This window comes from Calliopsis andreniformis, chromosome 6, assembly GCF_051401765.1.
Source record: "Calliopsis andreniformis isolate RMS-2024a chromosome 6, iyCalAndr_principal, whole genome shotgun sequence".
In the NCBI taxonomy this organism is placed as follows: domain Eukaryota; kingdom Metazoa; phylum Arthropoda; class Insecta; order Hymenoptera; family Andrenidae; genus Calliopsis; species Calliopsis andreniformis.
The window spans coordinates 12533055-12550996 of record NC_135067.1 but is presented as its reverse complement, the minus strand read 5'-3'; the positions used below and the strand labels follow the sequence as shown (position 1 = coordinate 12550996).

At 41.2% G+C, this 17942-nt stretch overlaps 2 protein-coding genes across 2 annotated transcripts; one reads left to right on the top strand and one right to left on the bottom strand.

The window, feature by feature from the left end:
• Positions 1 to 7827: 7827 nt before the first annotated feature.
• Pka-c1 (Protein kinase, cAMP-dependent, catalytic subunit 1) lies at positions 7828 to 10512 on the bottom strand. The gene has a single exon (XM_076380292.1). The coding sequence runs from the start codon at positions 9332 to 9334 to the stop codon at positions 8273 to 8275; it is 1062 nt and encodes a 353-aa protein (XP_076236407.1). The 5' UTR covers positions 9335 to 10512; the 3' UTR covers positions 7828 to 8272.
• Positions 10513 to 14465: 3953 nt separating this feature from the next.
• LOC143181105 (uncharacterized) lies at positions 14466 to 16915 on the top strand. The gene is made up of 3 exons (XM_076381335.1): positions 14466 to 14653; positions 16164 to 16357; positions 16622 to 16915. The coding sequence occupies exons 1-3, from the start codon at positions 14634 to 14636 to the stop codon at positions 16780 to 16782; spliced, it is 375 nt and encodes a 124-aa protein (XP_076237450.1). The 5' UTR covers positions 14466 to 14633; the 3' UTR covers positions 16783 to 16915.
• Positions 16916 to 17942: the final 1027 nt, after the last annotated feature.

The following is a 17942-nucleotide window of genomic DNA, read 5'->3' as shown; positions in this document are numbered from 1 at the left end:
ATCATCCAACTCTACTTTAAGGAGTAATCAATAAGAACCATGTTCATAGCTGGCTATTTGCGAAGGAAACTCTAGAAACTGATATCAAAAGGATCCTGTGACGTTGGGTCCAGAAGAAAAGAGAGGCTAATGGCACAAAGGAGTATTGCACAAAGGGAAAATATTGCTTTGCCATTCAAAAAGCTGCCAGTAACATTGAACTAGAATATGTGGTGTCAGAAGACATAATAATAGATGTGTTAACTGAGACACAACCAAAGGAGAATCTCACAAAATTTTTACGAGCTAGAATTAATATAATACATATCTATAGAAGAGAATTAATGGTTTCTAATTGGTAAAAATAATAAGTCTGTTCAATGTATATTGCATAAGAAAATCTCTAAGGAAAATATTACTAGGGAAAAATATTTTAAGACTCTTCATAAGTGGTTTTATGAGAAGTATGCTGAGAACGATTGAGGCGATAATGAATCCAAATTTTCTGTGTAAACGTGATAAGTAAACCATGTACCCTGATCCATTCTGACATTCGGCACTTTATTATTGCACAAATCTCCCGTCGAGTTTAACGAGCTAAAAGTATAACGTCCATCGATTTTCGATACAGGCTTCCGTCAGAAGAAAGGACAAAGGTAATATCAACTGCCATTGCGTTCGGTGGCTGATAAAATTATGATGATAGGAAAATTTCCAGTCCCTATATTCGACGTTCTACACAGCTGCTGTTCGATATTAACAAGTACCAATCCCCTCCCTAAGGCGTCACTGCGATTACTGTCAATTTTCAATATTATTTCGCTATAAATTCTGTTTCCATATAAAGCGAGTTGTTTACAAGTCAACGTAAAAGGAAGAAAGCAACGACGATCTGCTTTCAATTCTCACCAAGGAGGATATTAAATTGATCTAACATAACCACTACGCAGTCAACATTTAGCTTTGAACTGATGCAGAATTATAAAAGAAATATAAATAAATATTGTTTCTTTGAATTACGTAAAAATAAATGTTTTAATTTTGGAATATCCGCGAGATACCACAAGATTATAAATATTTTTTAAATGGTTATTTTTAAACGTAAGATCATCAACTTTTTTTCAATAATACATATTTAGAAGTTAAAACTATAATTTTTGTAGTTAGACTACCCCAGGTCTAATTTTTAGTTTTAAATTTAGCTACAAAAAATTACTGTCTATATTTAATTAAGTATTTATCTTTTAACCAAATCTAAGGTCTATCTTTACGAATATTTTCACTTGTTAATGTTAAATCTGATTCAAAGGAGTCAAGTCTATACCACGAGAATTATCTTTTGAAACATAAGAAACGAGATTATTTTGAAGCGGACGATAACGTTTTGCCAGATTAATTATTCGTATTGGGCCAAGTTCGCTTCCTGCACAGTATCTCGATAAGATACACTCGTAGCAGCAAGAACGCTGCGAACGTTTTACTCTACGAAACGATATTAATGGACGCTGAAGGCGAAGCGTCGCATGACAATGGATGAAACAATAAAATAACGCAATTGACCGCTTTCTATGAGCGGAATTGCACTTGATCTATGTTCGATAAATAATTAATTCCAATCCAAGAGCATAAGAGACGAAAACTGACGACGACGAGTTCGAGACCATCTCATTCTTTATTATACAGTAATCCCTCGTTAATTGAACCCTTTCCACCCTTGCTTAACTGAAAGAGCATCAGCTCCATTGCATTCCTTAACGAGTTAGAGAAACCTCTCAAACACAGGCATTCGACGCTCTGGAATCGAAAGTGATAAGATTGAAATTAGAGATAAAGGTATTAGTTGGACTTAAATAAATGACGTGTAACTGAAATAATTTCTGGAACCAATCTTGTGAAAGTACACTATAAGAAAGTATAGTGAAAGTACGCGACTAAAAGTAGTTAGTATTATTGGATCTCCACTAATTTTCATTTTAGTACCATTTTTATAAAACTCTAGAGAGAGAAATAAGAAACAAAAAATAATTTATAGTCAAACGCCAACTGCATTGATTTCATGCAACACTTATTAAAGTAATAAGCCATCTGTTTTGCTCATTTCTGATTCACTTTTTATCCCAAGCAATTGTTAAATAATTCAACGCCCCCTCGGTGATTGAACACTTGATGGATCATTTGACGATCATTTAACGAGGGATTAGAGCATTCCTCCGCACAGAGAATGAAATCACCACAACTGCTGCTTATGTGACACTTCATTTGTAACACTATTACATTGCAAAAGAACTGGAAACACAAACAGCACTTCATTGCTTCATACTCTCAAAGACAGAACCTTGCGAACCACTTCTGTTTTACTTTCATCAACGTATACCTTCGAAACTGTATTTTCTCCGCTTCTATGGGAATATGCCTTTATCACAGAATTATCTGACCACAAACCACGAATATGTACAATCTTGTTTCGTCCTCCGGAAATACTCTACCGCAGAAGGGAAAAGTGCTTGTTCGCGAGCGAGCCGTAAAATGGACCCTTCTGCAGTGAATGTTGGTGGACAAAAGACAAACGTAATGCACTAAGCACAAAGGGAACAAAGAGTTATTACGGCGTGCATGCGCTGGTAACGGATGCAATTTACCACTTACGATGCGAACTTCGACGAAGATGATTTCGATATGTCCTTACGTAAGTATTTATTACGTGTGAATATTTAAAGTCGTAATGACGTCGATGGATAACGATTGGATAACGACCGATCGCTGAACCAACAGATAAGCTGTTTAGCGAATCGACTGTGCCGCGTACTGTGAAGGAATATCGAATCGAGAAGGAAAGTCTGCATAATGAAAATAATTCGCAGAGGGTGTTTGAAAATCGATAAAAAAATATATGTGATAATATGGCGAGGGTATGGCAAAATAGAGATTATAACTTAATAGTGGAACTGTTGAATGTTTATTCAAGAGAATGTAAATAAATATTATTTCCCTACGTTACATATCTTTTCAAAATTATTTTTTACTACTTTACTAGGAATAATGGTAATTCTAGCATTAAATTAAATATTTACAAGATATTGTACTCGAATCTATCTCTCAGATATAAACAGAACCATTTTGGTAAGTCGTACACAGGCCTGAACCCTTGTAGATACATATGGCTCAAGTGCAGTGATATCACACAAAGATTTCATAATCGGTAACTACTCGAAGACGGACAATTATCGTGTCCGACTGACACACAAAGAAGTGTCTTATCTTTAGATAAAACTTAGACGACAGGCTTATAGTTGTCCTAGGACAGTTACGAGTAGTCAGAGATATGATCCCCTGCTCGAGGCAGCTTTCAATTATCTCATTCGTATCAATGTCTCTTAAATAAGGAAAATATTTGTGCTAGAATCTCTTAGCGAGGAAAGTAACTAAAGTGAAAACAAATAGAAACTTCAATCGCGTCTTCGTACGAACCCGAGTGTATCTACAGCAACACAGTGCTAAATTTATCAAATGGAATGCAATGATACTTCTGTGAATAGAATCTTAGCTAAGATCGTAAATGTATTTAAGACTCGTAGAGTGAAGCGCCAAACTAATTACTTTGGTGATCAATGAAAATATGATTGCTTCAAACCATTTCAAGAAAGGTCAAGCTGATCAACTCTAGGGTCAAATAAGTGACACTACGTTTTTTTCCTGGCAATGTCACTATCTGGAGGGATCACATCCGTAGTACATATCAGGAACGCTGGCATACAATTTCCCTAGAATTTGAATCTTCTGACATTAAAATACAATTTCTCGAGTAGAAAAACGCTAGGTGATTTTTGCTGCAGCTGGGTCAGAGAAATTGATGACCCGTAATACCAGAAGAAAGTAATCTCGAAGAATTCTGGGGAAGATCAAGATCTTAATGATAAAACCACCCAGGAATATTGATCAAGACTATGCAAATATATACCTCATGTGACTAGCAAAGTAGGTCAAAGAAAGACACCAATTATCTCCAAAATTCGATAACCCAATACAGACCAATATGAAGAGGAAACCGAGGAAACAATGGATCTTTGATACAAAGGCAAACCCCTGCACGAGGACACACGGCACCAAATAACGCCCACCAAGACAGTTCCGCATTTGAAAACCCTAATAAACGAAGAAATTTCGTGACAGCGTAATTTGGCCATTTCCAGGCCATAATTTTGAAGAACGAGGTAACTTTAGCAACCGTATCGCCAATATCAACGCAAACGTCACAGTGTTACGTAGGTATGCAGCTAGAATGTTAGCCAAGATTCGAGGATCGCGAAGCATAATCCTCTTGGCCGCATAATTCCTTGCCAAGAATTTCGTGTCTCTTTGTCTGGCTTCACGGCCTAGCCAATTCTCCCTTTTGTTTTTCTACCAATGCAGCGCGTGCAAACGAGCGACGTGCAAGACAGGAAGGAAATGCACAACGCGGAGGATGTAAACGCGACGAAAAGGTACATTACTGTTCCGTCCCCTATTGCCTGGCTGTTATTGCAGTCCAAGCGACATAACTTTGTTCCTCTGGCTTGGAGATTCTGGCGAGCTATTCCTCGTGGATTCCGTGGCCTTCGGAAAAGAACGATGCGACTGTTATTTACGCTTTGGCGAGGGGGGAAACGTTTGAACGAATGTCCCAGAAAATGGCGCCCTGTAATTCTGCTAAGTGGCAAGCGGCTGAGACGTTTTATTCAATCTCGAGCAGCGTGCCTTCACACTTTTTTAAACATAATCGTCCGCGACGAAGCAATTACACCCCTCTCTTTTTTTAATCATCGATGATTATAGTGTGGCTTTAATCTCATTTCTTGCCACGTTTTCTCCCCCCCCTACTCGCGACCAGCCTTTTTTTGTTTTGGCCGCAGCGTCGATCGTTAAATCCCGTCTCATTTAGAAAGAGGACGAAGTTGGACGAAAGTGGAAACCGCAGTAGTTGGCTGATGTTACCGCAACCTGGACCATACATTTATCCCTTCCCTCCCCACCTTCTCCGTCGACGGTCAGATGATCGGCTGAAGCCTTGACCAAGCTGCTAAAAATCGAATGAAAACGTCTCCGATGTCTCTAACTACATCGTGCCAACATTCAACCGCACACGGCTTTCCTATCACCTATGGTAATTGAGCGACCCTTCTATATCGATCTTCTACAACTTTACAGTAACTTCGATTAGTACGTCAGACGTCTTCTGTGTGCTTCATGATAAAATACAATGCTGGTTACGTGATCGAAGTTTTGTAGCCGTCATTGTGCATGGTTCAGTGTCGTTGATCAGTTTCTCTAATTCGTATAGTCGTTCACGGTTGTCGAATTTCGTTATCTTGTTGAAATATTATGTGTCAGATACAGTGGCGATTCAGAATACTATAATAGATCGACAGACTGTTTCGAAACTCGTTCTGAATGGTAATTGTTGGTACAAAAATAGATTCCAAAATTAGGAAATTAAACTCTACATACGACTTGGGTTATTGATTTAGTTATTGTTAGGGTATACTATTTTCGGAAGAAAAGAAAAGCATTGTTTTGAAGATTCTTCTTTCTCAAAAGGAGAGGACCAACATGGTCATAGGATACTGCCTTAATTTTTTGTATGTCAGTGGTACATATTACCAGATGAGCACGATGTTATTGTCAATGGTAAAATGCAGATATATGGAAAATGTAATTAACCTTTGAACTACTTCACGTGACGGAGAGACAGAGACACCTCCCATGGTGCACTGCGGCACTGTGATTCGTATCGTTGCAAGCGACATTACATTTTATTTGATGTAATGTATTTTAATAAACTGTATTGCATCAAAGTGTTTGCACACTGACGATTAATTTTGAGGTTCACGTATGTAGCGACATTTTTACTATTTGAAATCAGAGATATTCAATATTAATGACAATTTCAGTCGCAGCTCACCATGGTGAGCTTTAGTATCGCTTCGCCATACGAAATACTTGAGATTTTATCGCTTTTCACATACTTGCAGTTTAGCATTAACTACGAAATTTCATAAAGAATTAGGATAGAGTGGATCCCTCCTTATCGGGATGACTTCCCAAACAACTTGCCAATCTCTCTTACACTTTTTCTGAATCAGCTTGTATACTACATCTCGAGTGAAAGCGTTATCTAAGAAAAACCAAGGAAATTAAGAAACACGTCTCAGCAACACTCGATTTCGCCGTTACTGCTGCTATTGCTGCTCTCTCTCACTTTTTGTCTATCTTCTGAAAACAGTCCTCCGCTGGTTTCAGGTTTAATCGTGAGTCTCTATCGTTCGATGAAATTATCTCATGTTCACGTGCCACACGTATACGGTTTAATTATCTCCTTCGATCTCATCTCTCGGAGTGTGCACCATTCATTCTCTCTCCTCTCTTCATCTTACACAACGTTCATCAAGATTGTCCGTATGTTTACATTCCGTACTAAAAGTGCAGCTCTATATAAAAGATAACGTTGCTCCTTTTGCGTACAGCAACTTAAGGCGACACAATATATGTATATCATATATGTATATATATATTTATGTATATGAATTTATTCATATACATATGATCTCATCATCCATGTGTATATGAATATCTCTTAGAATGTATCTATGTACGAACGCCGGTGGTCCTCTATTTAAAAACGTTCCAAAAATGAATCCTCATTTGCTCGTACTCCGTCGATCGTATCTCATAAATACTCTTTTCTCTACCCCCACCCCTCTGTCTCGCTGTTCCTCTCTATCGTTTACGTAAGGTACAATAATTCAACAACGAGCATCTGTAGCCAGTATATAACGAGTATTCTTTTTTTCAATAAGATTCACAATATACTATAATAAAGATCCCCCATTCTCTCTCACATTCTGCCTCTACTTCTCTCTCTCTCTCTCCCTCCCGCAATCGCCCTATTTCTCTCCCACCCCCCTCTCTCTCTCTCTCTCTCGCTCCTTTTCTTTCTTGGATGCTGTCCACAGCGAGCGATCGATGAAAAACAAGTCATGTATAAATATTACTCCAGTGGTATAATGTGTTTGTGTCTCTCTCCGTGTATGCTCTGTGTGTGTTTGTGTGTGTTTGTATCTGTGCATGATCGACACACGACTAGCGATTATAAATACACGAATCTGCTTCCAGACGAATCTGCTCTTCCTCGACGACGAGAGAAGAGATCCTCGTAGACAAATAGACAACAATGGACGCGCCTTCTCTAGGTTTCCAGACACGTGTGTATCGGTACGCTCGAAGAGGCAGGACGATGAAGAGGAGGGGCGTGGTGTAAAGGGAGTAGAGGGGGGGGAGAGGGGGTGGTGGGACACCTTCAGGAAACATTCATATTATAGATAAATCGTGGACACGCGCTATCCATATGTACAAAATAAATCCGGGGTAAGGTGACGACGATTTCCAGCCGAAAAGCGAACTTTACACACGCCTCCTCCGTGGGACCGAATTAATAAAGCCATCTTAGGGAACACACACATGTACGTATATCTATCTATCTATCTATATATAATATATGTATATTATATATATTTATATATGTATATGTATAGTCATTCTCGTACATTAATATCAGTTATTTTGACTCGAGAAACAAAGAGATTCTCTCATGTAAAAAGTAGTGACGATGGTGGTGACACGCGGCAAATGGTCGGTGTAATTCATGATATATCCGTGTGTATGCAACAACCGAAAGGTAGTTCCTCCTTAAATATACCTATGTACCTGTTTGTCTCACCCCCAACTCGATAACGCTCGACGCCATCATACCCCATGCCCCTTTCCCACCCGAGGTTCGCGGACAGGAAATACATATAACAAAGCGCAAGAATCTGCTATTTTGCTATACTATTTTACCTTATTCCTCCATCCGATCTATATCCCGTCTTTCTCAGCCGACTTCGCGCCGTAGCTTCTACCCCCCTCACGCACACACAATCATCCACGCGCACTCGCACGCACACGTACCCGTATTCTTTCTTTCCCACTTGCATACATCCTCTTTTCCCAACTCCTTCTCATTCGTTCTACCTCCTTCTCCGCCATCTTTCTCCCTCTCTCTCTCTCTTTCACGCCCTCTCTCTCTCACTCTCTCTCTCTCTCTCTCCCTCCCTCCCTCTCTTTCTCTCGCTCTCTCACAATCTCCAATAATTCATCTTACTTCATCTATCATTTTTTCCCCGCTCGAGAAAAAGCGACCAACGAGTGGATGAATCGTCATCACGTACGAACAGATACGCAGCACGTGTATCCGTCCCCCTGTATCCCATGGAGGAATTCAGAACTCGGCGAACTCCTTGGCGCACTTCTCCGTCAGCGAGATCCTCAGCGTCTCCTCCTCGTAGTCGTCGAAGTTGCTGGTGTCCCCGGGGCCCTTGCACTTCGGTATGAACGGGGCCTCGATTTTCTTTTGGAAGACTGCTATCCAGTCGGTGCTGGCGAACCACTTGTGACCCTTGATGTCGTTCACGCCAGCCTTCAGGTTCCCGTACCTCTTGGTCAGGTCGACCTGCAGCAGGTTGCGCAGCAGGTCCTTCAGGTCCGAGCCGAAATGCGAGGGGAACCGTGGCTTCGCGTTAACGATCTGCTCGTAGATCTTGATCGGTTGCTCGGCGAAGAACGGCGGATAACCGGCTGCCATTTCGTAGACGAGGACACCTAGGGCCCACCAGTCGACGGCCTTGTTGTACCCTTTGCTGAGGATGATCTCTGGCGCGAGGTACTCGGGCGTGCCGCATAGGGTCCATGTTCTACCCTGCACCCTCTTGGCGAAGCCGAAGTCGGTCACCTTGAGGTATCCCTGGGAATCGATCAGCAGGTTCTCAGGCTTCAGGTCCCTGTAGATCAGGTCGAGGTAGTGGAGGTATTCGAACGCAAGCACGATCTGCGCCGCGTAGAACCGCGAGTGGGGCTCCGTGAAGCGGCCGACCTTCCTCAGGTGACTGAACATCTCGCCGCCAGGTACGTACTCGAGCACCATGTACAGGTACGAGTTGTCCTTGAAGTGAAACCGCAAGGAGACCAGGAACGGGAAGCTGATCGCCTGCAGTATCCTCTTCTCGTTCAGCGTGTGCTCGACCTGCTTCAGCTTCACGACCTTCTGCTTGTCCAGTATCTTCATAGCGTAATACTCCTTGGTCGGTTTATGCTGGACGATCATCACGCGGCCGAACGAGCCGGTTCCGAGCGTCTTGATGCGCTCGAAGTCCTCGAGACCGGCGGTGTTCGTCGGGTTCTTCTTCCACTTGTCCTCGAACTCCTTCTTCGCCTTGTCAAGGAACTCCTTGACGCTCTCGGCGGCGTCGACCTTTTTGTTCGCGGTCGCGGCATTGTTGCCCATCTTAGCAGCCGCGCTCGTGCTCGAGCCTGCCAGGGCTCTACGCAGCTCGAGAAGTTCCAGAAGACTGCGGTCTTCGTTTTCCCGTGTCTTCACCCGCAGCCGAGCCTCTCAAGGCCCCGCGAACCTCCTCTCTCCTCCGAATTTTTGCGAACGTTCCTGCGTACCGTGGTCCCTGCACCACCTGCACCTGTCGATGCCTAAACGACGTCCCTTTAATTCGTATACGGTCCAAGTCCTTTGGCCAGCTCGTGGAAACGAGGCTCGCCGATGTCGGCCCTAACGAACCCGCACACGACGTCGGAGGGCACTCACACTCGCGCGAGGACAGGGCACACGCGCGCACACGGGCGAATACACTCCTCTCACGGGATATCCCTGTCCCTCTCGATTCGATCGACTCGATCGGGAACGGGCTCACGGCTCGAGCCTTCCCTTGATCGCACGACGAAAGCGAGACCGAGCGATTTCGCGCGGAAAAAATGGGTCAGCATTAATCCTCGTCCGCACCTTGCGCCATCTTTCCTGTCAATCGTACCAGCCCGTCGTCGTCGCCGTCGTTCGCTAATGTTCCGTGGTCTCTCGGTCCTCCCTTTCCTCTCCGCGGGTGTACTTTTTACCGCGACCACTGGTAACAACGCCCGACTCTGGCTCGCTCGATCCACTTCGAACGTACCAAAACACCACGGTCAACGCTGCCTGGCTCACAGTGGAACGTGCCCGAGCGGCCAAGACAGGCCGAGGCAACGACAGTTCGAGGGTCGAACGGAGGCGAGTAGAACGACGTTCGGATCGAAGATCGTTCCCAACCCTCGGTCACGTTTGCGAAACGTCGTCTGCTCGAGCTCCTACGCGACACGCACACGCATACTTTGCCGAGGTTCGTTAAATGAACATCGTGAACTGGTTGCGTGTATCGCGTCCGGCCGCGATAGGGAGAGGCTTAAGTTCGCGGCTGTCGCACTGGAAAACACCACACCGATTACCTCGCTCTCCTCGCGGACCGAGTTTCAGCTCCTGTTTCGAGACAGGCGGCGGTAGCGGAGGCAGTCGGTACCGTTCCTAAAGATGGCGACGCGGCTCTCTCCGCTCGTTCGTTCGGGATTTCACACGGATGCGAAAATGACGAAGCGCCGCTTTGGGAAGCGAAAGAGACACTGTGCCACACGGAGCGGCCGCTGCTTCGGCTCGTCCCCGACAGATGTAGCGGAGCAGGGTTCGCCACCTCGTCGACAGGTGCTGCCACCGTGTGAAAGCGTCCACGTACTTTGAGTCTAAACCCCGAAGTGTGTTAAGTCGCACTTTTCAAACTTTAGAGGACGAAAAGTGCGGATATCTGGGAACTTTGGAACCGATGGAAATGTATACAGTAATACGGTGATGTTACGTTCGAACTGATTCCAGAATGATCAATAGAGGTTATTGTGGCTGGTGTCCGAAATTAGCTGGGACTGCTAAAACTGCTGGATACTGTGTATCCACGTAACACGGTGTTTACAGCTTCAGGAGTGTTAGCAGTTTCAGCTGGATTTCGGACTGCAGCCTAAAAGTGAAGCTGTAAGTCCAGAGAGAATTTATATATACATATATTATTCTAAGTGATGATACAAATTTCACTGTAAATAGAAAGAATGTAGATATGAATTAACGTAATAATTTTTATCATTAGAAAGAGTGAAAAGGTACAGGAAACGTGTGGAATGTCATTTAAAAAACAAGTGAACTTAATACATTCTGGCTCTGGAGTCTAAAAATTCAAAGTGGAGCTGTTTCGCTTACGAATCATCAAGGTTTTCGTATCAGGTCGTGCATTGTTTTGCACAGCTGTTTCGTGTCGCCGTTTCAATGGGAACGTGGCTCTCGTAAGTCACTCGGGTGAGGAAAAAGACTTTGTTGTCCTTTCGGCGGACTTTTAGGTCGAAGCTCATTCATTTATTAAGCAAAACGAGAAACATACATACAGTACACACTACTGTCAAAGTATACAAACTTCAGAATTATACAAGTTAACTTTCAAAGACACAATCTGAACTTGAACTGAACGAATGTGTCTTATTTTGATAGACACGAACAATTAAAGCAAACAATTTTCATGAACTATACTCTCACTATTATTACTATCAAAACAAAATATACTTAAAATACGATTCACTTTCTTTTTCTCTCGTTACAAGATTCTCGAAACGCCGACGAGTTGAAAGGTTATGAGATCTGTTGAATCCTTAGGTCGCCCATCGAGTCGCTGCGTGGTTACTTTTTTTACAAAATAAGTTCCATGCTGAATTTATCATCAATTTGGTGGTTTCACCGCTATTAATAATAATCGATCCATTTTATGGTATTGAACCGTGGTACGTACACGGAAGGTTGAACACCCGCTGACCTGTGATAATCCTTTGGCGATTAGTTTCTAACTGTAGATAGGCATACAGGCGCAAGTTTAGAGCGGCAGATACGGTCGAGAAAGCTAGGCGGAGCCGATGGAGGACGAGACGAACCGGTTACCACCGAGTCAAAAAGGTACGGACCAGGTCAGGCCTTTCGGATACACACTGTATTTTCGTGTGTAGTCCGAGCACATTGCACGCCAGACTAGGTAAAGGTAGCGAAAGACATTTCTACAGAGGCTACGTTCGGTCCTGTTTTCCTTCCATCAATCTCAGTTTGTTTTTACCCTATGGGATGCGCGCGACCACGCGCTCTATTGATTCCATGACCCGAAGCTGAAAGCGATGTGCCAATTTGTACGGAGGAAAGTAGAATCAACTGTTTACTTGCATCATCCGTTCCGTAAATATTCCTCTTGGAAAATTTTGTAAGCTCGGCACCCCGATAAATTTAGATCGCTAATAATGCTGTAGCCTTAATCACATCGTTTAGGAATTGAAATGTTAGCACCGATGGGGGAACGTAAAATATTCTATTTTAATTAACACACGGGATAATTATACACGAGACGTTATGTCTTTGTACGTGATACTGGTTTGAAAATTTTCCCAAGGTATGCATGAGTTCGCTGCGTGTATTTTTATTCCCGATGCTTTCTAATGCGCAGAAGTAACGAAACAAGCGTAACAGGCTACGCTATGGCGAATAAGAGCGCATTAAGAAAAGTGGGAATTTAGTCCAGCGAAATGAAAATTTAGATGCGTGATGCTATCTTTAGTTTGACACTGCAAAGCTAGTGGAAATATAGGTTACTGTCATCGAAATAGCTTTGGGGGCTGAACACTTCCACTGACCCACTAAAACGAAATTAATTTTGTCAAGCAAAGCTGCGTGTCGACAAATTTCTTCCGATTATAATGTAACAAATATCCTACGAGTTTCGTAATAGCTACCGATATACATTCGACAAATTTATTGAAACAATTGTTTTCAAATAGCTCTACGTAAATCGATAATTGACGTTCAGTCGCGCTTATTCACGCACAGGGAAGAATAAATAAATACGTATTATTTTTTCAGTATAAATGTCACGTGTTTATTCACTTGATGGATATTATAAATAGAACTGCGCTAGAAACCAGCAGCGTGTATCGCCTTCTTAATGGAAAGTTTCATTGAAATCCTAACTTGGTTTCTCATGAATGTGCCCTCACTGTTTCACTGCGTAAAGGATATTCGAAAAGAGCATCTGCCCTACACGTCTTCACCTGCACTATACAAAGCAGCTGCTACGTGTTATCTTCATGCTTACGCAGGCTTCTGGCACGTGTCGTATACACGGTAGTGCAAAAAATACATTTGCGGGTAGACCTAAGTGACACGTTTGCACGATTTTTGCAGATACAAAAATTCATGATCTACTTAGCATTCCTTTATATTCATAAGGTCGGATAAATATCTTTTTCTGATTTTCAAAGTATATCGTAATATTCCTCAACAGAATGTATTTTCATTTTCAATAACAAGGAAGCAATAAATTTTACAATTACATACGTACATAGTACTGGGTTTATTTCTTCCCTAACTTTTAAGTACCCGATGAAAAAAAAATAATTTTTGTAGTAAAATGTCTAACGCATGAAAATTGAACAATTTAATGATGACAATATTTTTTCGTTACATAAAAGGTATTCATTCTGAGTCCCATAACAAAAAAGAAACAAAAAATAAACCCAATAGGTATCAGGACAGCATGAATGTAGAGCGGGTACACTTTCGTTACCCACTACATTGTTTGCAAAACAATAATTATTTAGGGCTAACGTCACAGCGGAACGATATTGTTGAACGAAGGAAAAGCGATATTTTACTGTTTCACGGTAAAGGCAACCTGTAACATGGACGTAAATGCAGCGGAGCCTTTCGGTCGGTTGCGCGGATCAACCTGAAAGCATCGCGCACCTTTTAATATACACCGGAAATGGGGCCATACGCGAAACTTCTAGAACTTTCCGAGCCCCTGCATTCATTTACATCGTCCACATTAACCACAGAGCGCATTAAATCCCTCTAGAATTTACCCAACCTCTAGAATCATACATAAAATCGAATAGACAGTGCTCCAAGATCGAAGCGAAACAAAATACAGGTTCTTCAAACACTACGTTGCCAGCGCCGGAAGCGCGGGGATTTTTTACGAGTTTCGCAAGGCGCGATCCAATTGGTCGAGGCGCCACATGGAGGGGCAACGACAAAGCAATAGTGGCGAAGCAACCACACTACGAACCTTAAATCAGCCGACTATTGGTAGCCTCGATTAAATTCATCACAATATCCATCCACAATATTACTGATTCGAGGTGAAATAACCTCAATCACCAGACAAATCCCGCAGGTTCAATATTTTTCTCCGCCTCTGGCACGTTTCTCCCAGAAACTTCATTGAACTCCGCTGTGATCATGGTTAAAATGTAGCGGCAAATTTATACGCTGTTCGATGCAATTTCCTCCGCCAAAAAGATACATAATGGTGTACGCCATTAATTCGCTTTTCCGCCGAGTACCCAGATGGGAACTGTTTTGGGTAACGATGAACGAAAGCAGTATTTTGTACCTTTTTTAAAATCAAATTTACAGGGAACGACGTTGCGAGGCCTCGATCGAGGCGCCATCTGTAAACGAGCGGGAAAGAAATGCGTTTGAAGGCCGCCGGCCTGCCGGCCGGGCCGAGTGACTCGGGTCTCGGGCGAATCAGAGTGCGAGTCCCTCTGCCATTTGCGCGTCGGTACGCGACTACGCGGCAGTAGTGATACCAGAATTCTACTTCTGCTTACCGGTGCATAGAAAACGCGACCGTTATTAAGTTCGTTTCGTACCTGAGCACTAGATCGACCTGACGATTAAATCGATCAGCATGGCAGATACGGAGACAAAGTGAGTACGAGCGATATTTTCATTGATTTATCGAGTGGATGTAACACGTTTCCCATGAAACGCTTCTGTTATGTTTTCTCGTTACCGAATACAGTAACGGCGGGCTTAACGATCCTGCACCGTTTCATAACTTTCCTGTCCTCCTCTGTCCGCCTCGTCCTCGATTAGACGCGATAGGGGATCCTTGGGCCCTTTTCCTGCTTTCGCAATTTTCGTTTGCATCGCGGTCGATATTGTGTATAGTTTTGAAAGTGTACGTAGTTTTGTAAGAACACGGCTACGGGAAAGGGACACACAGGGGGTGGGAGAGGGGGTATGCCCTCTCTACGTGATATTCTCAGCTTGATTCGTAAGACGCGTTACGTTCTCAGGATTACCTGCTTTTGCCACGATACGTGCTCTACTTGCGGGGCCGCTTTTCTTGGCGGCATTATTTACCCGTTTATTTCTCCCACTTGTTGTGTGCTTTCGCATACGTGGAACACAACAGCTAGGTGGTGCGTTAACGCGTGTCACGCGAATGTTTGTTAGACGCATTTTTCCCTCTTAAAGTACACGGTAAATATATATTTTTCACGATTCGATCTTGGAACGATGCGTTATTTGCCAACGAATCACGTGGTATTTTGGTAAATTCCATAGAATGTTAGTGGATATGTATGATAACAAATTGATATCTTGCATTTAGAGATATTTATGATAGAAATATTTGCGGGAAAGGACAGTGTCGATCGTATCGTAGGGAAAATGTTGGGAATATTTTTGGACGTTATAGGCGTATTGTCTTGCAAAGAAAATGGACAATGTATCGATCTGCTCTCCGTTACCGACTACATGTTAAAAATACGAATATCCTCGTTTTTTGCGTAATATTTGGATGTATATCGCGTTTCTGATGACCGACGATGGTGCTTAGATTTATTTAAGTTCCCGACGCTATGGGAACAAACGTGTATGCGTTGCTTCGATGTATATTTACGGTCCACGAACATCTATGATTTGCCGCGCCGAAACATTCTGTGTATATGTGCGTTGCGTTGCCTCACGTATACGTGTGCTCCTTCGTGTTGCGTGTACGTGTGTTCCGTTGAGGAAGGAGAGAGAGAAAGAGAGGGAGAGACGAAAACAGGATAATATCAACATCGCTAGGTGCCGCCACAGTTGGCGTCCTATCTCTATTTCTTTCACTCGTCTTCTTTCGGTCCTTGTTTCTACCTGTGAAGTATAAACTGAGGCAGACTAAAAAAAATTAGGCACAATGTTGGGAGTCTAATTTTATAAGCATAATTTACTGGCTCCGTGCTTTTTCTATTCTTGTTTTTTTTTTTTCTTTTTTTCGTAGCATTGGAAAGATATTGTACGAAAAGTATTAAAAAATACAATTAGTAGTATTATTATTTTTGAAAATAAATAATAGAAGTTAGAAATACCTTAGGATATTTTTTATGTTATTCTTAATATTGATTATTAATAGATTATTGATAATTAATTTTTGTTCTTTAATGTTTAGAGAGACTAAAGTTGCTACAACTCCAGAAAAGAAAGTTGTAGAGGAAGAAAAGAAACCTGTTCAAGAAGTTGACGAGGATTCAAAAGCATCTGAGAATGGAGATGCAAAGGAAACCAAAGAAAATGGCTCTAATGAAGAAAAGGAGTCTGAGGAGAAGGAGGAAGCAGAATCAACAGAGAATGGTGAAGCTACAGGTAATTTCAGTACCAATACAATAATCATATGATAAAATTAAGAAATTAAGAAATCTTTAAATGTAATAGGATATTGTGAAATATAAACAAATTCTGGTTAAATGCTGCTGGTTAAATCATTATTTTATTATTCAAATATAAATGTAGGAAATACCATGATATAATGAACCAGCTATACAATATATACAAATATAATTTAAATTGATACTTCTAATTTAATTAAATTATGTTTACAGAACTAATAATATGGTTTTGTTTTTATAGAGACACCTGTTGATAACTGTTGTATAAAGAGGAAATCAACAACTTTAAATGATGCAACAGAAGAAACTACCACTGATGGTGCAAGTCCTGAAAAGAAAACAAGACTCGAAGAAAAGTGTGCTGAAACGGAAAGCAATGGGGAAGCAGAAGCTACGGCCTAATATTTTTTGTTCACTGCAGACTTAATCTATAGATGCAATTTTAACAGCTAACTGAGGAGTTGGAACAGACAAACATTTGTTATCTGTGCATCGTCAAGATAGACGAGCATTAAAAACAAAAACTTTAACATTGTATTGACTTTTTGTGTTCAGACATTTGTGTGTTTATTACAACCGTTTTCATAAGTCTGATCGGCCAATATGCATGTATCCACAACATCATCATACATTTCTATCTTGAATTAATACCATTCGTTTCCTATGTTTTCCACACTGACGTCCATACTATGTGTATTCACCTAGCACTAGATTTGTAAAGTAAGAAAGATATAATATTAGAAATAATATATTTCTGATTCGTAAAGATGATGATGTGGTGCTTGAGAAAGATATTTAGGAAGAGTATTCCGTACAGAATTCTCATTCTTTCTGATGCACAGACATAAGCATACACAAACACCTCATATCGGAGATGGAAGAAACAATATTTTTCTGCAAATCAAAATACATTCCTAAAATGCAATGAAGCTCACCCAGTGATTGTTAACATTTTCTGACGAAAATTAGAAGAACGAATTTTATTTGTAACTTTCGCATCAAGTATACCTCTTTCACTTATGTATTTGTGTACAGTTTAACCCTCAAGAAAGTAAAAAAAATAGATAAATTGTCATGTGTTTGAGTGCGTTAATATTAATGCAATATATAATTTAAACGGTTCACAATTAAAGTATATTTAATTAAACAGGACCTACTATTTTATGGTTATTAAAATTTTTATCATTTGAACAGTTCTTTTATCTCAATCGTATGAAATGAAATTCTAAGAAGTTTAAACAATATTTCAGACAATATATAATGTATACATATAAAGATGTTGGTGAGCAAAAACGTTTAATATTTCAGATAACAGCAATAAAAACTGCTGTATTGGTTTTTTCATGAAAGATTGCATATCAAAACTTCTAAATCTTAATGTGATTAAACAAAGCAATTATTGTGTTTGTAAAGGATATAAAAGATAGAAAATTGAAGGCAACATAATATAGTATGTCATAATAAATGAATAATTGGTATAATGCTATATGTATGACGACTATTCCGATCAAGGTCTCTTTTAGTTCGTTTTTAGTACAAATTATTTTCATATAAATAAGATA